General features: G+C 47.9%; 1 protein-coding gene across 12 annotated transcripts in view; it reads left to right on the top strand.

The window, feature by feature from the left end:
* Kiaa1217 (KIAA1217 ortholog) overlaps window positions 1-22810 on the top strand; it is a 674425-nt gene that overhangs the window by 530065 nt on the left and 121550 nt on the right. For all 12 annotated transcript variants that reach the window (XM_010619810.3, XM_033759334.1, XM_010619812.3 and 9 more), the window contains one exon: window positions 13915-14113. In XM_010619810.3, coding sequence (XP_010618112.1) covers window positions 13915-14113 — 199 coding nt within the window. The remainder of the gene's footprint in view (window positions 1-13914; window positions 14114-22810) is intronic.

The raw sequence follows: 22810 nt of genomic DNA, 5'->3' as shown, positions 1-22810 counted from the left end.
TAAAATTTTTTTTTTTTTTTTTTTTTTTGACGATGCAGTTACGGGGGAAAAGGCCCCTTCAAATCCTATCACTGTCATTTTTAATCTCTTGTCAGGGATTGTGCAGTGTTTCACCTGCCTCCGTCTCCTTTAACCTTCCAGCAACCTGTTATTATCCGTTGCCATCCTTACGTTGCATTTGACTAAAGTTGAGCGTGAGGACACTAAACAGTTATTATGTGACTCCAAAAGTCAGTAGAGAATACAATTTTCTGAAATTTAATAAAAAATAGCATTTTACATTCCTTGTGTCTTGAGCTAACTTGGAGCTCATACCAAAAGTTTTCCACTGGTAAATTTAAAACTAAGTATTTAGACAGTAAAAGAAGAGAGAAGGTAAAGAAAATACGCTCCTATAGCCTTTGTTTGAGACACGAGTAAGAGCGTAAGGAGGCCTGGAATAGGTCTTCATGTGAGAAGACGCCGTGGTGGACATCAAGACCGGCTCTGCTGACTTCTCCCACGGCGGCGTTTCCGGAGTCCTACAATTTTTCTGTCAGTGCATTTTATTTAACCTCAGTGAATCGAACTGGTTAAACAGCCCTTACCTGGTCAGAAGTTGACTCTGGTAATGTCAGAATCTCTCCAATTTCTGAGCAAAGCCAGAAGTAAACCTTTTAAGTGTACACTTCTGAAATATTAGCGGTCTCTATTAGCAATCCCTACCGTTCTTTGGCATTTACCTTTCACAGTTGTTCTCTAGAGATCTCCATGTTACTTTTGCCACTTTTACCTTGTATTTTATTCGCTACATTGCAAGACAATACTCTTTGTTACTGGAAGCTCGGGAACAGCTGTAGCCAAAGAAGAAAAATAAAAATAAAGATTGCTCACGGTTCCTGCCACGATGTTGTACGTGTGGTGCTCGTTCTTGGTGCCCACTGCACAGCTGTTCGTTAGCAGGCGCTGCCCAGTGTGCTATTCCTCGGGCTCTCCAACACTGAGCATTGTGGCTCACCCGGGCAGCCCTTGCCTGGCAGGTGTGAGGCCCCCGTTTGTATTCCCAATACTTAAGAAGCAAAATTAAAAAATATATATATTGAACCTTTCCCCCTTTCTTTCAAGGAGGATCTCAGATACCACTCAACAGAATAAGGACATCTGTAGTTTCCTTAGCCATTTCCCTCCCTCTGTGATAAGTTGTGGAATTTATTAAGCATCTTCGAAGAAGCAACAACCTTCTTTTAATTTTTGTGGCATTGTTATTTTGGCCACCTCTGCTCTGCCTTTGGGTGGGTCTTACGCATTTCCCTGGTTAATGCTCCCTTAATTTTGATGTCACCCCAGCCTATCCCCTTAACTGTTTGTTTAACACTAATTGACACTCGTGGAGTTTATCAAAGAGCTTCTTTCTAGCAAAGGACTCTTAGGGTTTGAGGCACAATTTATTTTCTAGCCAGAGGCATAAATCGTGCTTCACGTGGGAGAGTCCTGGAAAGACCAATTTTGTTTCTCTGCTTTCTACTCAAGCTTGAAACCTTTTCCACACAGGCTTCTGGGACAAGCTTCCTCTTGGAGACCCGAGGGAGCCCTTCCAGGAAGACGGAGACTGAAGTTCCTTTGGCCTCAGGTTCTAGAGCTTCTTCCCCAATGCTAGCTGCTGCATCTGGCAGGAAGGGTCGCCTGTCCTAGAACCCAGTCCCTCCCTCTTCCGCTCAGCGGGAGGGAGACTCTTGGAGCTGAGGCAGGAGAAGGCACAACCAGTAGACTTGGGGTTTGCTCCAGTGTTGGAGAGCTTTTGTTTCTCTCGCCCTATTTCCTTACTTTCAGACGACGCAATACCCAGAGTGCCGGCTTTAGCAGTTGTCCTCCCTGCGAGCATTACCCGCTCTCATGAGAGTCACCGGGCAGCGGAGGGCTGGGTCCCCCTGTCCCCTTCACCCGCACCCATTCCCAGGTTGTCCCCACGCGGGGCTGTGTCTTTCCTAGCTCTGCTACTCACCTAGAAGGGGGCTTTTTCGACGTCAGTCCAGCTAATAGTCCTTCTAATGGTGTCGCTCCTCTGTCCTCTTAAAGGCGCGCCTGGCCCTTTCACTGTGTTTACCCTTTAAGCCCATTCTGGGTAGACTCTTCTCGTATAGCTTTTGTCTGCAGACCTGTCTTTGGACTCTTTGGCTTTTAAGCAGAGCCACCCGTACTCAAAGGTTCTTTTTCTTTTTCGCGATTTGTGTCGAACAATATAAAGTAGTTCAAGAGTAAATAACTCAGGTATACAGCGTAGATAAGTGTAATATGATGTGTCCGAGATGCCGGTAGGGATCCTGGACACTGCGTGGCTCGGCCTCAGTGGCACTCAGAGGCTCCTGTGTGTGGTGCACGCGTGGTCAAAGGCGGTGTGGTAATACGAGGGAGGATGCTGCGTTGGCAGAATTGGGGCAGGAAATGTTCCTTTTTTACTATTTTTTGGTACCGAGGATCGAACTCGGGTCCTTACATTTGCGAGGCGCCGGAACCCTAGCCTCTTCCTTTATTTTTTTCAAGACGCAAAAAATAGTTTTCTAACTTTTAAGTTGTCTGAAAGTTAGTGAGTCAAATCGAAGAGAAGTGAAACCTCTAAGCACCAGCACAGCACCAAGGTTAGCACACAGGCTCTGAATTACACTGCTGCCCTTCCCTTCCCCTCACACCCCACTGGGTGCAGGAGCCTGTGTGAGCAGGTGGGGAGGGGCCCGCCCTCGGGCCTGCTCTTCCAGTGGTAGTGCCCCAGGCTGGAGCCTAGGCTCTCGCACCCACCACATCCTGACCAGGGAAGGTATTTATTTCCCCTGGAGCGGCAGCTCTGGGATCTGGGACAGCAAGTGACACTTTCAAATGATGGGAAGTGAAGCCAGATCCTCCCTCCCCCCAGGCAAGCTGTTTCAGAGAGAACTCCCTGCTAGTTAGGACCTGCTTTCTACCTCCCTTCTAAGGTAAAAGGCCAGCACTGTCCCAGTTTTTTTTCTTTTGGAAGGAGGGGGAAATTCTACTGTGTTTCTGTCATGAATAAGTAGATGACCCATTGGTCAACCCAGTCTTTATTTCTTCGTGTTTCACCCCTGTTCTGTTCTGGTTTTTCTTTTTTTCTTTCTCTCCTGGTCCACAGGCTCTGCGGTGCATGCTGATCTCTCTTCAGGCAGAACTTGACCTGCAAAGGTACTTGATGAAAATCGAGTCATCTCAGCGAGTTAGTACTCTACCTCTTCTTTCTCTGCATTGACTTGCACCTCTCCTTGTGCCTTTTTACTCGTCTGTGTGTGGCATTCTAATCTGATGGTGACAAAACCCAATTGCCTGTTCTTTCCCATTTACCCTCCTGAGCCAAGTGCCTGCAGCCTTGTGAAACGTTGGACTTTTTAAACGATGAGAGTTGTAGTGGAGTGAACACTAATTGCATGCTTGCTTGAAATATGCAATAAATACACTTCCACAGATGAAGTTGGGGTCAGCAGCAGTGCAGCAAGAGGAGTTCTCTGCACATCCTCTGAAAAGCGGTTCTCTGAAACAGGGACCCCGCCTTGGCTGGGAAGGCAGAACCCTGAGTCTTCCGACATCCCAGACCCCAAGAACTCTCCTTTACTCAGCTTCAGTACATCTGATCCTGGGTCTGGATCATTTACGGGCAGACACATCTGCCGAGAACTTGCTGTGTGTCAGCATGCTTTCTGAGGCAATGTACAAGTGACAACTTCTTACCACAGTAGTAGGGGTAGCCATCCAGTGATCCCCACGGTAAAGGAGGAAACTGGGGCACAAGTACGTTAAGTAGCTCACCCAAGACCACACAAGGAATGACTGGCAGAGCGGAGACTTGACGCTCGCCGGGCCATCTGACGCCAGGAAATTGTCAGCTTAGGGGTTATGTGCTGCAGACCTCAGGGTCACTTTTCAGTGACCATGCTGAATTCTTCACCTTCCCTGTTTAAATAATCAGTCTCTTTGGTCATTTATTAGGACAACAAGCTCACATTAGAGAGTTCCTCCCCAAACAAATAGACACAAAAGTTAAATGTGGGCTGGATGAACGACGGAGAACCGTTGTCATGGTCGCCAGATTCCCAGTTCTGACAAGTGTGCCTTTTGCTTTTCTCTGAGTTCTTAATTGTTTCCGCCTTTCTACAATCCATGCAAACTAGAGGCATCTTTACATTTGCTGGCACATGTAGTATACATTAAATAGAAATGCAGGAAGGAGAAGGGTGCCAGGTGCACCTTTCGACTTGCCTAGTTTTGGAGCAGAGGTTTGGTACTTTGCAGGATTGTTCCTTCATAAATGGTACCACCGCACCCTTTGTTGTTACTAGGGAGGGGAACACGGGGCTCGAACCCGGAGCCCTTGCATGCTGAGCATGTTCATGTGCTTAACTCCCACTCCAACAGAGTCCCTTTTCTTAGGCTTGAAACAAACCCTCACTACTGACTTTTCTTTCTTTCCTTTTGTATTTTTAACATGTCGGCAAATAATCAGATACCCAAACATGTCTTTCAAGTTTTGGAGTTTTGGGTTTTGAATTCCTTTGTTGTTGTTTATTTGTACTTGAGCTTCTAGACAAGTTACAACTACAGTGGTGATTTTGGAGAGGAACAGGGCGACGGTTCAGGTTGGAAGCGGAAAGGGTTCGTTCTCTCCTGGAGGAAATGAGTGGCTCCACAGACCTCTGTGGATGTCAGGTTCTCTGTTTTGAAATTGGGAGTTGTCATTAGCCCCTCTGACAGGACCTACGGCAGCAGGGACACGTTCAGCGCTGGTCAGACCCTCCCTGCCTCGTCCGGGTCCTGTCTGTTAGCCACTGGCCCCGAGTGTGGCAGGGCAACGTTGGCTGGAGCGACTCCAGGGAGAGGGGTGCCTTGTAGGGCCGCTAAATGCTCTTAGATCACAGATCGCTCTCTGTGCCTTTATTTCCAGTTGTCCTCTCCACTGCTGTATCCAGCAGGTTTTCTGATTATTTGGCTTTATTTATTGATATACACTTTATTTGGCAGTTCTGGGGATGGAACCCAGGACCTTACACGTGCTGGGTAAGTAAGTGCTCTACCACTGAACTCCACCCCTACCCCTCTGATTATTTAATTAAAGTGAAAAACCGAGGCTCCGGAAGGTTTCGTGTGGAGTTGCAGCAGCAGTGTGAGTCGTTGTTTGAATCCGTGTTCCATAATAACACGATATGGTCAGCAAGCCCTCTCTTCCTTAATCTTGTCTGCTCTGCCCTTCTCTAAACCCTGGTGTGCTCTAACATAGCAGGGTCAGAAGAAGAAAGGAAGTTTCGATCAAGAACGCTAATGGGAACTTTTGTAAAGTGTTTTTTCAAATGAAAACAGTTGCTCTGAAATGGGTCAGGTGTGGTTGTGTGTCTGTATGCTTACAGTTGAGTCCAAGCACAACAGCAGGCTCTATTCCCAGGGTGTGTGGAAAGGATCCGGCACCAGTGTGAAGACTTGGTGGCCTTGGACCCAGCAGCTCCTCTGGTCACTGCCCAGTCCTGCTCTGAGGTTGGGGCTCTTGCGGCCGGGCAGCTTCACAGAAATGCTGTCGGGCCTGGGGTCCCCTTCCTCAGAAGCTCTGAAGCAGAGGCTGTGGGGACAGATTTCATAACAGCTTTCGTCAGGAGGTCCACTGAGGTGCGTACTTAGGGCTCCACGTTCTGCTGGCTGCATTTCACTGGGAATTTCAAAGCCTGGAAGCAAGTCCCTTTCCTTTCATCACTGTAATAGTAGCAATCCTCACACAGACACCTTTTATCCTGAAGCCTTTTAAAGCGGGTTCCTGGCTCTGAATTCCAAAGGCATCAGCTGCCTTGCTCAGACCACAACCAAGCAAGACTTGGGAGCCAAAGCCTTTTGAACATTTTTCTTGCTGGTTTCATAAGGAATGAAAGGAAGGGATACATTAATTAATTGTTTGATTCAGCAAAGAAACATTAAGGCAGATAAAATCAAAGGCAAAACCTCCAAAAAAAAGAAGCAAATTTACAAATAATCACTACCGTGATTGGCTTCTACCTTCAATTTAGCTTCAGACTTCTTGATATTTTACATAATTTTCATCATATGGCAAAGTGATACTTAATAACACTTCAGGAGGCCAAGTTATTTCCCTCCTTTTAAATAATAAAAGAAACATTGCTTGCTCATGAGTGCATAAGTGAGACACAGACTGGCGTGATAGGCAGAGTCCACAAGTGAAGAGCGGTCTTCTTCGTCTAGTCTTTTTTTAGTTTTGCATCAGCGAAATGAAAGAGGAAAACGTGGCTCTAAACAGTAATCGCGCGGGTGGCTGTCCGGAAGGGGTGGGGGTCGTGGTGCAATCCAGATGTGAAGCTTGCCAGTGACACAGCTGCGGAACAAGATGGCAGGGTGCTACACAGGATTGCTAAGAGCACGGCCGCGTCTTCTTTAAACAGCCCGTGCCCGGAGCTGGCTTTGGGGAGGAGTCAGACAGCGGCCTTTTGCGGGAGTCATTCCGGAAGAGAGCCGCTGTCGTGTTGCCGGTAAGTCACCAGGCTGGTAGACGGCAGGTGGACATCTCCTCCTGGGAGCAGGAAGGACTGGCGGGCCTTGTGAGCTGGTATGGTGCCAGGTCCTACCTGCAGGGCAAAACACTTCGGCAGGAACTCCAGGCAGAAGCAAATCCCTCGGAGAGGAATCACGTCAGCTACACACGGTGAAGGGACTGAAAAGCCAAAGATGTTCGCGAAGTTTTAGATAAGCACTAAAATTCCAGATTTACTTAGCGTCAAATTGCAAGAGCCTTAAAATAAAAGTCACTACACTGGCATTAGAACTGCGGGATAAGGAGATGTGTCTAACATGCAAAGTGTGATCTGCTTGTCCAAAATAGATTGTAAAGGCTTGGGTACTTCTTTCCCAAGTGAAGCTTTTTGGAATTAGAACTCTTTGGAATTCTGGGTTTTAGCCACATGCCATATGGCTTCTGAATGAGAACGTTTCCCAGCCCATGTTTTCCTGGTATGTTAATTTCCTTGCTCCCAGGACCATCTCCAAGGACAAGTCCTTTAGCCTGACCCATCCTACTGAGTGCCCCTTAGAAAGGAAAGGGCATGAATACCTTCAGGTCCCCATAGATAGGAAACCTCTGCATCCTAAACAGTTAACGAACTTTCTAAGTTGTTTCTAGGTACATGAGGGTATTAAAGATGTAGTATGTACAGATCTGCTCCATGCCGCTCATTTTTCCCAATCAAATTAATGTGGCTTGGCTTCGGCAATTACTGAGAATGAATTCATTGTCAGCATACTCAGGGAAAGCACTGTCCCCTCACTTGGGGTCACAGAGTGGCCCTGGGGAGCTTGTCTCATCCTAGCCTGCGTGACTGGCGGGGGGCCTCCTGGGACCCGGAGCGAATGGCTGTTGGTGCGATGTGTTTGCAGCAGGTGCATGGGGAGCTCGGCCTGGTTGCCTGGCCCTGGCCCTGGCCCTTGGGCTCAGCCACTCTGAGCATGCCGCCCATCCGTATCCCCACGTGGGGTTCTCTTTGCAAACAGCACCCCGTCCTCCCCAGTTTGAAGGACACCATCTACAGTGCCAGCACCACCAACAAAACTGCCACCTTCTTCTTTGCCCTGGAAAAGTCACCCACTTCCCCACTTCCTGCCCGACTAGTAACTCTCCTCTCTCCAGATTCCCTTTCCAGCTGCCTTTATGTTCGAAACCCAAATTAAGACGAGAGGCTCCACAACAGCCCCTGCGGCAAGAAGCCTCTGTTAACAGCACTTCCCCGGGAGACCCCAGATGCAAAGGCTTTGTGGTCTTTCCAGAAGGTCTGGGATAGGAGTAGAAGTTCCATGATTTTTACGATTGTTGTTGACAATCATAAGAGCAAAAAGTATCGTAAAAGATGAGTCTAACACATTATAGAGAGTCTGATCGTAGTGCGGCATTCCCTTAAAGAAGAGAGAGCATTCTTTCCTGGGTAAGCTGTCTGTTCTTTGCTTGCTGGTATTGGGGGAGAGGACTGTGCCTGGCGCGGGTGGGCAGGCACAGGGGTCCCACTTGGCCCGCCTCGTGAAGCATCAGGGCTGCCTCTGCGCTCATATAACGTTCTGCGTGGGCTCCCCGCTGGCCTCGCTGGACAGGGCACTTTAGCATCCCGGCCTGTGCGTCCTCTGGAGCTGATAATGAGCTAATGCCCACGGGAAAGGGAGACACGGAAGCAGAAGACACGGTTGTACTTTGCTCAGCCGCTGACTCGTCTGCTTTTTCTCCAGACCAAACATGGCTTTGTTTTCACAGGTGAAAATCATGAATAACGTCTGGGTGCGCTTCGGGTGGAGAGAGAGTAAAACAACATGGAAATGTTAGCCTTGAAGAAATAGGGGGTAGACTGAGTTGATCACGGATAATTCATCAAAATAAACCCAAGAGAAAACGCTTCTTTCCCCTCTGTCCTCTCTGGGGAAGGGAGATGCTAATTCACAGTTTGAGGGAGGAGACTCGCAGTTACACCCAGGTAGAAGGTGGCACTCAAATGTGGGCGGAGCTACGTGTCCTCCACGTAATGAGGGCCACTATTAACAGCTGCAGATGTCCACAGAACGCCAATGCAATGAGTTTATTTCTTGCTCTTGATTACAAGCAGGAGGACCCTCGAGTGCTTGTGTCCAAGTTTTCTAATAAAAACCAAAGTTGATTTCTTCTCCTTGTCCATCATTCCTCTGGGTCTTCAGGGCCAGGTCCACCTCCACGTGCCAAGACTGCAACAAAACTGCAGCCCCTTCTTAGATCTGTACTGCAGCCTCACTTCCCCTTGTCTCTTGCAGAGACGTGGCTCTGCTCAGACCGTTCCCAGTGACCCTCACTGTGAGGATGGTGCTGGGAAGGCCCTGCTCGGCCTTTGTTGTCCTGGCCCTAAGCCGCAGCCCTATGGGAAGTAGCAAGGAACCATGGGAGAAAAGCCAGGCTCCCCTGGCTGCGGGGCCCAGGGCTTCTCTGGGATGCCGGTGCCCAGCCTGGAGGGAGAGGACGTCAGCGGGTCCTGCCACCCAGGGTGCTCTGTGTGTGGACAGGAGGCTGAGTGGAAGCCCGGAGGGGTTTTAAAGTATTGTCTTCCTTTCCTCCCCTATCCCAAACTCAAAAACTTAGACTAAAGTGAAGGGCCATAACATGGGCTACAGACAGCACTCTGTCAGCTAGTTCAGAAACTTGGGCCTTCCTTAGTAACGGTGTGTTAATTTAATTCTCCCTGAGGTTAGAGTATCGTGGAGCAGGCACGGGAGACAAAAGCTCAAGTCGCTGTGTGACCTGTTGTTTGTTACTCATGTTTGGCTCCTAGCAGCTAGGAAGTTCTCTACAATCGAAGTCCGGATTTTGACTAGGTTGAGTTGAAAGTTTCACAAGTGCAAAAAAATGAGGTTCACAAATGTCTGAGCCTCCTGACTAAGTTAACCGTGTCCATTAACGAGTACTAGGAATGAGTCATCCTGAATACATTTGCATGTGGGAAACTTCATTATATTTCTGAATTCTCTGTGGCAAATCGGGCACTAATTACGATGAAGGAAAACTTGGTCATTAAGGCAATGTTGACTTTCCTTTTCAAGATAGAATGTAATCTGAAGCAAAGGGAGTGCCTTGGCTAACCAGGCGCCCTGCTGTTCCTGACAGTTAACATATTATGCAAAGCTACATTTCAAGTTCATTTCCTGGACCTTGGCATTTCAGTTTGGAGTTTAAAGGATCTGACAGTGCACACACACACACACACACACACACACACACACACACACACCATCCGTGACTTTAGCTCTCATTTTCTTTCCTCCTTAGCTGTAGTCTTTAAATCCAATAGCATTGTAAAAAATAAGAATAAATCGTATCTGCTAGTGAAGCATAATGCATATGGCGAACGTTTCAGCCGTATTTGTCCCTGGTGATGGAATGTGACCATGGTAGTCGTTTACAAGGTAATACCGTGTCAAAGACTGGGTCTTAGCAAGGCCTTGCTACGTATCTGTACAGAGCAGGTGCCATGGGGGGCACTCTGTGGGAAACCTCAGTTTTATGAAGGCACCGTGAGGACGAAATGAAAATAAGGCTGGATCATCACCTGGCACACGCAGTGTAGCAAGGGCCCCATCTGTTTCTCTTCCTCCCCCTCCCCACTGAGCCACACCCCAGCCATGTTTCTTTTTAAGTGCTGCTAACTTTGCAAAATGCAAGCATATTCCTGGGTTGTAACCATGCACGTATTAGGTGTATGTGAAAGATTAGTCCTTGAAATAGAAAATAAGGGGAATTTCTGCTCAGAGAGCTAAGCTTTCTCCATGGCTATTAACTCAAATTCTGTGCACCACAGTGGCCTGGAGAGAAGGAACAGTCAGAGTTGGTGTCTGTCAGACCTTCCTCTGCATGCACAGAGTCATCTCCAATTAAGGCAGCGGCAGAGGTGAACTAATTGAGGGAGTAGTTGACAAGGCCTGTGAGTGGGCTGGAAACAGGAAGTGGCAAGCCCAGAAGCTGTTCCCCTTGTCCTAGGGCTCTCATTAAAGTCAGAGGGCCTGTCACCTCCCTGTTCCTACACAGATCTGCTTTATGGGTCCATTTTAGGCCAGCCTGAAGTGACCTCATGCTTACGTACTCTGTCCGTGTCATTGTTTCCGGTGTGTGGGGGGGATTTGATTGGTCAGCTAAGATCAGGGGCAAGTGCTTCGTGCAATCAGTGGAAACCATAGGCTTCATTCACCATTCAGCTCAGGGCAGCCAATCAGCGCTTCCCTTGCCTGAGCCCTGTCTCCTGCCCACCACCCTTTTTAAAATTTTTATGTTTTGCAATATGTTTACAGTACACAGCGATTACATTCACCCCGGTCATCCCCCAAGCCCCTTCCGTGTCATGACACGCCCCTTAGCTTGTCTTGTCCAGTTGTTATGGATGATACTGGGTGTGTGTGTTGCGTGTTGTCTGTCCAGTCCTCTGATGGTGAGCATGTATGCAGTGTGATCAAAAGCTATGGTGAATATTTAACTTTTTAAAATGCTTTATTACAGTAAAAGACATTCCTGTGAGTCCTTTTCAAAAATACTCCTGCTTGCTTTGGACCCACTTATCCCATCGTCCTTGCTCCAGAGCAGATCTGGAAGTCCTCTTGTGTGTCTTTTCTTGACTGTCTCTGTGTCCTGAATTGATTCAAAATGTTTACAGCACCATCTGTCAAAAACAGTACAGTGTGTTCTCATCCACCTGATTCCCCTGTACTAGCGTTGTCTGCCTTCGGGCTCTTCCCCAAAGTCCAAATGACCAGGAACGGTCAACATTTTGAATCTATTCAGGCAGTCACAGTAACCAAGTAGAGATGCTCATGGAAGAGGGCTTCCGGAAGCGCTTCAGAAGTGCGAGAGTGATAGGGTAGGTGTGGAGAGGAGAGGAGAGAAGGGGGGGGGAGAACATTAACTGTGTTTTAGACTAAACACGTATCTTTGTTCCAAAATACACCTTAAGGACCTTACGAACTCAAGAACGGTGCGTTGTACTTGTCACCCCCTGGTGCCTGGCACTGTGCTCGCCCAGTGTTCCTGCTCCCAATACTTTCTTCTCACTCTGTCGGATCGCAGGGTGTCGGACCCTAGGGCCAGCCGTTCCCATGTCTGCTCCCTGAACTAAATGATGTCTCAGCAGCAAGCTGGCCTCGGGAAGGGCACCATGTGTGAAGAGATGGCTACTCTGCAGCAATCGTTTTCGGAGCGACTGAATGACATAAAGCAAGAGGAGTGTCATTTGGAACTGAAGAGCTGTGCACAGGAAGTCAGGGAAAACAGATTAGCCCTCCCGTTTCTGTTTTCATACTTACCTACCACCACGATGACCCTGAACAAGAAATGGAGATTTGGTTTTTATTTTCTTCAAGGGTTATTGCCTTCTGCAATGGCAAATGACAACTCATCAGATGTACTGCGCCTGCCATAGGATTCAGAGATGACCAAACACGAGATGCAGCAAATGGAACCACATCGCTCCAAGGAATATTATTTCTTTACCGTCTCCTAAGCGGGATACGTCTCATTTTTTAAAGTTAGGAATGGGAACATCTTAACTAGATATTTCTGCTGAGCATAGTAAGTAGGAAGCTACTTAATGGGTGACCACATGAAATTATCTAAATTTGAGTGAGCTAAGCAGTGAGTTAGGGCTGATTTTCCTGGTCAAATAATAGTTGTTATTAAAGAATGCCGAAGCCAGATCCCCATGATGGAAGCGGACTTTGTGAAAAATAAACCTGGGAATAAACTACTTGGGAACCTTACTCAGAAAAAATAACCAAAAGAGACAATTTGCCTATTAATGGGTGTTCTTTCTGTCCATAATTTTGGCTTGTAATTGGCTGAGTTTCCTGCGGAACATCCGGGCATCTCCCCAAAGCCACACCTCTTAAGGGACACAGAAAGGAAAGAAATGACCTTACTCCTGTTTCCCTTAATGGGCGGAGGCTAAGAAGTATCCCGAGGAGTGGGTGTCCAAGTAAGAAACAGTGCTACTGCAGAGGGGGTCTCTTTGTACTTTTATCAAGAAAGAGGGGGAGAAACTGGTCATCCCATCCTCAGAGTGGTCTCCAGAGTATTGGGCACACTTGTGGCATCCTTCAAAAGAACAGAGCCAAAGCCACGAGGAAGAACTTGCTATAGAATTTTCAGGGTCTCCTGTTCAAAAAAAAAAAATGGGTAGGAATTTCCAGCCAGCCACAGCAGAGCGTAAAACAAAGCACAGACACTCCAGAAAGCAGAACTCTGAGGGACTGCAGTGGTTGCACCCCTGGAAGTTGGGCCCATGGGGGCCTCAGCACTCGACTTCAAACTGCACTGGCAGCCTTGGGAAGGATGAGAGGAAATCAGAAGATGCAGCTGACCCACAGACAGCCACTGCCATGACTGCATAGGTAACTGGGGCGAAATTCAGTTAGGTGCCTGTGAATGGGTTAAGTTATTATAGTTATTTGTGCTGATTAGCAAGGTAATAAGCAAAGCTGGAAATAATCTTACTTACTGGAATTCTGCCTCAAAATAAAAATATTCAACAGTGACATAAATATTTCCCTTCAGCATCTTAGCTTACTGATTGTGGAAACAGGCTGCTATCAGCCTTTGAAAGACTGGTTGTGTTCAAGTGACTGTGGTGTGAGTACACAGCCCATGTTGGGTGTAGAGAAATGTGCGCAGTCCCATCTGTTGCGATAACAACTGTGAGAATTGGTCTGGCAAAAGAAACTGATTTGCTGTCACTCTTTGCTGAGTTGCGTGCTAGTCCTCAACTCCCTGCTTGAGATGGTATTCAAGAGGTAGATGTCAGAGTTAGGGCTTGTGATTGATTAGAAGTTTCCTCAGAGCCTCTTGCTTTTTCAGAGGTTGAAAGGAGAGTGTGTGATTCATTGTGGTGGGAGCTAGGCCTGAGGGCACTAGGATTAGGAGTGGGAGTCACCCTGGCCTAAGTGGTCTAAATATGATAAAAGTGCAGGAACAATGCTGTTAAGGTCTCTTTGCTTTTTCTGTCTTCCATGGCCAGGAGCTGTTTCTCCTCTGCCACCCTGCCTTGGAGCCAGCTGGCTATGGACTGAAACCTCTCTAATCTGTGAGCAAATAAACCTTTTCCTCCTTTAAAGTTGGTTGCCGGGTATTTTGTCTCAGCAGCAAGAGGAAAGCAACTGACACATTCAGTGATTTCAAAAAAAAAAAAAAAAATCTTACCGGAATACTCAGGGACCATTTTTTTCTAGTCATTTCCGCAGCTGATACTTACCCACTGGGTCTTTGGTGGTTCCTCCTCTTCCGTCCTTCTGATGGACTTTTCCCCCCAGTTGCCTTATTCTCAGATTGGCAGAGATGACACTGAACGTATTTTCAGCATAACAAATGATTCTGTTTTCACACTGTCTTTACAATATCTTTTGCAGACCAGAAGCCCCAAACTGTCTCACAGCCCTCAACCTCCGAATTTGGGGGACCCCGCGGAGCACCTGTCAGAGACTTCCGGGGACTCCTTGGAAGCCATGTCTGAGGGCGAAGTACCAAGTCCGTTCTCCAGGGGCAGCCGCACTCGGGCGAGCCTTCCCGTGGTGAGGTCGACCAACCAGACGAAGGAGAGATCTCTGGGTAAGCGGCGGGCGGCTCTGCTGCGCCCTCCCGACTGCGAGTGTGTATGATTGTGCCTCTGAACGGATGCCCCGCGTTAAGATATTGCCTTGATCTTGATTTGTAAAAACAGTAGTCCTGAGGGACTTCATTGATTCGATACTGGGTCAGTCTTCATTGCATTGCTGTAACAGGACACCACGGTGGGGTGTGTGCAGTGCAGCAAAGGTGACTGAGAAGCAAGGAGAGAGAGAGAGGAAGGGACCGGCCCTAAAAACTCAGCTTCCGTCTCCTGTGCACGGATCGCCTCCTAAAGGCTCTCGTACCTCCCCAAACCGCCCCTGGCTGGTGACCCACCGTCCAGCATGTTGGCTTTGGGGCACATTTGAGATCTATGCCTTAGCAAATATCAGGCCTTGAGGGTTTGCTGAGCATCCGGTCCAATCCCAGCTGTCTGGGAGGCTGGGCGCATGCAGAGTTGGGCAGAATTAGCTGCTCCTCGCCTGGGTTCCTGGGACCGGAAGTGCTAGAGGACAGACAGCAGGATGAGCTTCACCTAACGCTCCAATATCCTCCACGATGGTTGTGGCGTGTGCCTGCGGGCTGACTTTTCATGGGCATTACTGCACTGGTCTGGTAGTCTGCTGGAGGACCACAGTGTGGGCCTCGCACCTGGTACTGTTTGTAAAAGCCATAAAAACAAGGCTGTTCTCCCACACCGGAGGAGAGGATGGGGGGCTTTGACATGTGCTGGGCACACTTTCCAAAGGCTGATAGGGCTCTTCCTTTTCACTTTACCATGTATGCTTGCTGTTTTGTACTGGAAATTCACCTTCTATCTTGCTTGGCTTGTTTTGTTTCTTTCATTTTTATTCTTTTGGACCATTAAGAAAATGAAAGTCATGGGGCTTAGCCCTCTTTCTCGATCCTGCTGGCCGTTTCACGCACTCCCCTGACTTCTGCAGGTCCCCATTTGGCCCTTGTGTTTGCAGCAGGTGGGGTCGGGGTGCAGGAGGAGCAGGAGAGAGTCTTCGGAGTCTGGCTTATACAGGAGACAGTTGTCTCACGCTGAGTAGAACCTCGCAAGTTATCACCGGAGGGAGACAGGGAAAGATGGGCGCGAGGTGTACCTTGATCGTGTTTTCTCAATTGCGGGGGACAGCGGAGCACACTGGGTTCAGATATTGCCCTAGCTTTCCAAAAAATTGTTTATATCTCTAGTGTTAGTGCTTTTTTCCTCGCATCTGGTCAGTTTTCATGGATAATGGTACAAATTTATGGAGTACAGTATCACAATTCAGTACATGTGTAGTGATCAAGTCGTGGCACCCAGCATTTCTGTCTCCTAACATGTTTTTGAGCTGTGATGAACACATCATGACTGTAGCTAATTATGATGTAGAGTGTGATGTTTCATCCTTATATGTAATGCCCCGCTCGAATCAGCGTAACTAGTGTTTCCGTTTCCTTATCACTGCTGTGTGTTTGGAGCCTTGCCCTGGCTCCTTTCTAGTTATCCATAAACATTTGTAATAGGGTGAACGATGTTCAGAAGACTTGACGCTTCTGCCTGTCTCCCTGGTACAGGGTCAATTTAATCTCTGTATCATTCCTGTTACAGTGTATGTGCTGTCAAAGCAAGTGCTCGACGTTAACTTTTAGCATTAAATATTACATGCTTGCTTGTAGCTTAATAATCCAGAGTTCTTGTTTTATAAATGAGAAGAAAGGCCACGCTACATCTGTTTGTAGCTGTGAGCTTGAGCCTGCACAGGAAATTGAACTTAAGAAGCAGCAAGGCCGCGCCTCTGGTTCCCACAAGCCCAACCTTACAGATGAAGGCACAGGGAGCATTGGGGAAAGGTGGGGAAAGTGACACTGGGCTGCTACTGTGCACCTGGACCCTACTTCTCTCCAGGCAAGAGCCAGGCCCTGGGAGGACTTTGTGCTTCCCACTTTGCAGGAGTTGCAGGCAGGTTGGGTCTTCCAAAGACAGCCTCTGCTTTGCAAACAGAGTGAGGACAAGGACAGCCTCTTCCTTCACCTTCTCCGTACCTGGGGGCCTTGCGCCTATTGGACAATGGTGCTTTTGTGTGAAAGCAGGAATTTCCCGGGCACCAGGCAGGGAGCAGTGCAGGTAGAGGCTTGCAGGGCTCAGGAACCCAGCCTGGGGCGGGAGGCTGCAGGAAATGGTGGCAACCTGGGGGTAGAGACTGTTGAGGGTGGCTGATTCTCCCAAGCACACTCAGGCAAAGTGCCAGTGAGCACACTGTCGTGGCACCCAGGACAGTGCCTCTGTGTATTTATTCTGCCATTGCCATGAGGGGCTTTGTGGCTTGTGATTTTCATGATCTCTGGATGGAAACAATGGAACACGGGGAGAGGAGAGAAATGCAAAGGTTGTCAAAGCAAGGGAAGCCGTGGTCTGAGGAAGCGAGCGGTGCCAGCGTGCGGGGAGCTGCCCAGATGCCCCACTGTGGCCCGTTTGGGAATGTCTTCCATATCGCACCAGCCCTGCTGGTGAATCCTGTTGTGGGGACCGGACAGTGTGAGTCGTGGGGAGTCCGAATACAATCTCCCTTCCAGGGGCCTCTGTCTTGTCTATGCAGAACCCCTGAAAGCCTGACCTTAGGTAGCTCACAGTCCCCAGCAGCAAAGCCCCCTGGCACTTTGGTGCCCCCGAAGCTCAGCGGTGGTCTCACGAGGACTTCAGAGCGTGCAGATTGGACCCTGGGAGCCCTGACATCTCAGAACCCATTGTCGGGCCATTGGGAAGCCCTGGCTGTCTTCACGGATCTTTGCATCCATTGCCATCTATCCTAAGCCACGGAATTTTAAGATCTCCTCCAGAGCCATTTTGATCTTTATTTGAAATTTGGATTTGCTCATCTTGGTTATTTTTAAATGAAAGACTATTCTTTCATGGTAATCTCAGGTTGGCAGCAAACTGAGAGGAAGGCACCGAGAGCTCCTGCAGGCCTTGTCTCAGTGCACCTGCGGCTCCTCTGGCCCTCACCGTGCACGCAGCGAACTACATTTGTAAGAACTGAGGATCCTCAGGCCGGGGATTTAGCTCAGTGGTTCTGCCACCTGCCTCGCAAGCACAAAGACCTGAGTTCAATACCCGGTACCAAAAAAGGAAGGAACTGAGGCTCCTATGCTGACACCTTCTACAGATTTGGACAAATTAGGATGCACATTCACCATTACCAGGCCAAGCGGAGTTTTCACTGCCCTAACATTCTCTGTGTGCCCTGACTTTTCACTTCGTCCCTGCCCGGCCCCTGGCAGCATCCAAGCTTTTTACTGTCACTGTAGTTTTGCCTCTTCCAGAGTGACCTGCAATTGGAATGAGACCGTATGTAAGCTTTGCGGATTGACTCCTTTCCCTCAGCTGCATTTCAGCTTCCTTCATGTCTTTTCGTGGTTTGGTAGCTCATTTCTTTTTAGCACTGAATAATATTCCATCGTAGACGCGTCACAGCTTATCCATGTGCCTCCTAAAAGTCATCTTGGTTTCCTCCAGATTTTGGCAGTTAGGAATAAAGCTGCTAAAAGCATCCGGCTGTATGTTTTTTTGTGGACAGAAGTTTTCAACGTCTCTGAGTGAATCCCAGCCAGCTCGATTGTGACAAGACTATGTTTTGCTTTGTTTCATAGTGGATTCTTGAATTAATTTTGAGTTTTAAAAACATTGCATTAAGATATTCTTTGCCGAGTCTGCTGAGGTTGGGGGCACTGCTCACACTGTGCAGGGCAAGCTCTGCCTTCCTGCTGTCACCCTCGGAGTGTCTGAGCCCCCCACTGCCTGGCTGAGGCTGAGTGAGGCTGGCAGGCTCGGGTCCCAGCCCGGACTGCACCCAAGTCCTTCCCTGCGTTGCAGGAGGCCTGGGACCCGGGGGTGGGGCTTGGATGGGGCAGAATCCTCACTCCCTGGAGGGCAGGAAACCTTCACCCACTTAGGGCTCCTGTGCCTGGAGGTAAACATTGCCTGCTTCTTCCTGATCCTGCTGGATGATCTGGTCTGGGAGGTGTGCAGGGACCGAGCGCGGCACCTTTACAAAGGCTATTAGAAGGCTGTATCCCAAAGGCGTATGTTGTGCTTACGTATGCTTACTATATATGCTATATTTAATATAGTGTGCGTATATATGTTTGTGTAGCCCATAGATACAAGTTGTCCTCTGAATCTGCCGGTTCCAGATACGCGAGATTCATCCCACTGCATATCAAAAATCTTTGAGGGCTGGGGATGTAGATCAGTGGCGCCACCGCCTGTCTGGAAAGCTCAAGGTCCTGAGTTCGATCCCCGTTCCAAAAAAAAAAAAAAAAAAAAAAGTCTTTGAAAAACAAATTATAGGGAATATTCACGCTTTCCTTTCCTTTCCTCGTCAGAATTCCCTAACAACCACACGCAGCAGTTCACGTGGCATTTACATTGTGTACAGTGTCATGGTCACCTCCAAATCATTCAGAGCCCACAGGAGGCTGCACACCGTGTATCGGGAGAATTATGCGGCTTTATGGAAGGGACTAGAAGCTCTCCGGGAGACCGCAGCAGATCCGGGGACGGTGGTACCGAGTACAAGATCCGAGCCCCTCCTTCGGAAGGGACGTGCTGAGTTTTAGGTCAGAGCCAAGTGACAGCAGGACGAAGTCCTGTCTGGTGCTGAGAACAGTCTCGGAGATTTCAAAAGCAGTGAGGTAAAGCGAGAGATTCGCACAGTGGCCCCATTTATCAGGTGACCAGGGTTCTCCCCTTCTCCCGGGTGGTGGGTTCCGTGCCTCTCCCATCTCCACCATCCAACGCCCAGCCCGAATCCTTTTTAGTGGCCTTTATGCCGTCTCTCCTTCTTCCTCTCTTCAGTGAAAACAGTATTAGGAGAAGGGCAGCCTAAAATACAGTGGGGAAACCACTTTCCAGTAGAGTTTGGTTTCGAGATAATTTCCATGAAAAACCGTCCCACTGCTATTGGGTCTGCAGCCCTAATGATGGAGTGGGCGCTTTTTCTTCGCGGTTCGGTTCTGATCTTACAAAAGCCCCGTCTGGAATGGTGTCTGGCTGCTCTGTGGTTGGCCTTCGGGGAAAGGGTGGCCGCGAGATGTTCCCACCCCTCCTGGTACCCTCAGGAATTTGAAAATAAAGCTCATGAAAACAAGAAGAGCAGCAGCAACTTCCTTCTGGGTGCAGCAGATTCCTGTGGACCATGTTCCAAATGGGCAGCTCTTGAGAACAGTCCTCCCTCACCAGCCCAGAAATATGGACTTGAGCTGCCTCCTGAACAGCCAGGCTGAAAAGCAAGAATGATTGGATTTGATTTTTATCTCGAGTGAGTTCATATTCCCTATACAGAGCAGTGGGCTTCGCCTGGCATTTCCATGTGTGTACCTGACATGCGTGTACATGGCGTGTGCATAGCATGTGTGTATAATGTGTGTGGCGTGTGCATGGCATGTGCATACATAACGGGTCACGTAACATGCACGTGCACAACGTGTGTGATGTGTGCGTGGCGTGCGCCTCCCCGCGCTCCTCCCCTCTCCTCCCACCCTTTTCTCTAACAGCCCCCCTCCGACATTCACGTCCTCTTTTTCTTTTGGGGAAAATGGCTTAAAGTGATAGAGGAGGATTGTGGACTAGGTGGGGGACAAGAACCCCAACTGGGTGTGAGTCACGGGGAAGGCGCCTGGCTTTTCCCAGGAGGTGACTTTCATGGTTATCACGCCCTGTGGGGAAAGCTACTGGCTGCGCAGTCTGCCGGGGTCCTGTTCGTCCTTGCAAGTCTGGGTCGGAGTTAGGGCAGAAGGTTGAGGAAATATCCTCCAACGGGGAAGTCGGCAAAGCGTGTGGACGTGGGCTGTCAGACCAGCATTGGCCTGAGAATGAATAGTTATGCCTTGAATATCAAAAAATAAGATTACTTTTAAATAAAGGAAAAAGATGGATTATGTTGCTGAGTAAGTACAACATGCGTGACATTTGTTTTCCTAAGCACTGATATTGATTGAAATTTGTAGAAGAGAGCTTTGTAGCAGGTCAGAAGGTTTGGGCGTATGTGCGAGGCCTTTTTAGGGTACCAGCAAAGAAAGTGTTTTCTGTGGTCCTCAGACCAGCACCCTGGCCTGAGGGGGCAGCATGGGGGCCCAAGGTGACCAGCCTCACCCGACGTCCTTTCCTCTGCTGCCCAGGCTGGAAACAGACGGTTTCAGAGCAGCAAATGTGCCCAGTTCTGGGTGACGGGCAGTAAGGCCCCTGGGGCTTTCAGTTTCTGTGATCCTCGATTGCCAGGGTTGAAAGCTGGCTGTGGCCAGCTCTGTGGTTGCCCTGGCAGCTTCCTGACCCAGGCAGCACAGCGTGGGGGTCACACCTGCCAGGCTGGGTGGCAGTGGCTGCTTTGTCACTCGTGATTGTGCAGGCCGTTTTTGTTTTAATCAGCTGCTGCTGGTTTAGTTCCGCCAAACTGTGCCCGTCTGTATTCATGGCTATTGCAGTGCTATCTGGATGTTGTTTAGGAAATGCGCCAAATACCAGCAGGTATAACTGATGACTTCCGGAGATTGGGCAGTGAAGTACAAGTGTCGTTGTCAGACTACTGCAGGAAATGCTCGAGAGCTATCAAAATGGCCGTGTCGGTTAAGGTGTCATGTGAGCAGTGTTCCGATCGTGTACTCACACAAGAAAAGCAAAATATCAACATGCGTACTAAAATGTATCAAACCGATCATGGATCTTTCCGGGAAGGGAAAAAGGGAAGATGACAGGAAGTCAAACAAATGTGTTTTGTGCAAGAGTTGTTTGGGTTTCTTGGGGGGGGTTGTTTCAGGGATCGAACTCGGGACCTTGTGTGTGTGAGGCAGGCAGCAACACCACTGAGCTACATCCCTGGCCCAGAGCTCTTAAGTACATTAATTTGGCTATTTTGCATTAAAAAAAAAAAAAGATTGCCTCTTAAGTTTTCTTGCATTCACAGTGAACATTCTGGAAAGTAGTTTTTACAAACTGAGATAATCTTTAAATAAAACATGGGTTGGGGGCTGGAAACTGACCACTGGCAAAAATGTTTCTAGAAATCCTTTCCTACAGTGAAACATAGAGTGACAGAAGCAATTCACCTGTCATTTGTCCCTTATAGACTTGGAGCTTCATCTGTGAGATTTACTGATAAAAAGGAAGACATCCACGTTTACCCACCTGGCACTCAACTCTCCTATAAAAAAGACTGCTTAGAAAAGACAGGCTGGGCCCACGATGTGCTTGTTTTTACCTTTAAAAATATAGTTAGATATCTGTAGAACTTTCTTGCTATTGAAATTCCTGGGTTGAAACTAGAATTCCCAAACTTTGAAAAAGCTGTTTCCTTAACTTGAACCCAAGTGATCCCACAACCTTTGCACCAGTATCTTCTCGGATTGCTTTGCGAACAGGAGGAGGCCTCGCTCTCCCTGGCCGCAGTTATTTTATGGGGTCTCCCTGTGGTCGGGTGGGAAGCTGCGGCAGTGAGAAGGGCCTCGGCGATGACTTCAGGTTTCCTGTTTCTGTTTCTTTCTTTGCAGTTGTTTTTTATAAAGTGGACATAAAGCTCATTAATACCAAAGATGAAGAATTCGAATGACTGGGAATTCAAATGAATTCAAATGACGTTATGCCCAAAGCTGTGGGCATAAAATCTATCTTGTAGCAAGTCCGTGTGAACTATTTTCTTCTCTCTGTCACAGCCGCAATGCCCCATTTTAACTCAGACACCTAGCTAATTTTCTCTTCTTTCTACGTCTATTCAAAAAGAAAGTCTTAAGGTTTCAAAGACTACGCAGAAGACAGTGGGACAGTTTTTATGCGTTATCTGTACCTTATACCCAAAAGAGATTTGACCTGGCGGAAACAAAACCAATAAAAAAATAAGAAAAATTAAAACAAGAATTATAACAAGCAGCAGGTGAACATAATATATGTGCCAGAAGAATTAAAGATAATTGCTGTAATTTTAATCAAGACTGAAAAAAGGAGACAAAAAGAGAAATGTAGAGAGTTAAATCAATCTCGTTATTTTAGAAAAGGTTTGTACCAGCATATTAGGGAAAAAAGCCTGAAAGCCTTATAATCCAAGAATTTCTATGTGTTTGGCCCTTGACATCATATTATGCTATAGGTGGTTATGTTTAACACTTGTTTCATGAAAGCTTTCTCATATAGCTGTATCTTTATATGAAATTCAAAACCCAGGACTGTAACACAGTGTTCAATCGTGTTGTGAGAATCTGTGTCTTGGGATCTGGAGATTTCTGTGGGTCTTATCTGATACAAGAGTGGAAGAGGAATCTCCCATGATGACAAAATTCCAGATTTTGAATGAATGCTAATAATAGCAGTCCCACCATGGTGTCTCCAAGAGTGAGACCAGAAGCATAGTGGATTCAGTGTTGTTCTCTCAGTTGCTCTGAGATGGTTTCCTTAGGACAAGAGAGGAGAGGATAAGAATGTTGCCTGAACTACTCATGGGGAAAAGATGTAGTTCATTGGTCTCTTCTGTTTTCCTCTTCCAGGATGAGTCTATCAAAAATCACTTTGTCATGACTTGTTATTTTGGTAAATGCAAGATTAGTTGCACTCATGATTTTTTAATTAAAAGTTTCTTGTCAAGTTAATTTGTTTTCTCAAAGCTGACTTTCATGTGTGACCCTTTATATCTAACTCTGTGAGACGCGCACATGTTTTGTACC

This window comes from Fukomys damarensis, unplaced genomic scaffold, assembly GCF_012274545.1.
Source record: "Fukomys damarensis isolate Sample0158 unplaced genomic scaffold, DMR_v1.0_HiC HiC_scaffold_37, whole genome shotgun sequence".
Classification (NCBI taxonomy): Eukaryota; Metazoa; Chordata; class Mammalia; order Rodentia; family Bathyergidae; genus Fukomys; species Fukomys damarensis.
This window is presented reverse-complemented; position numbering and strand designations above follow the sequence as displayed.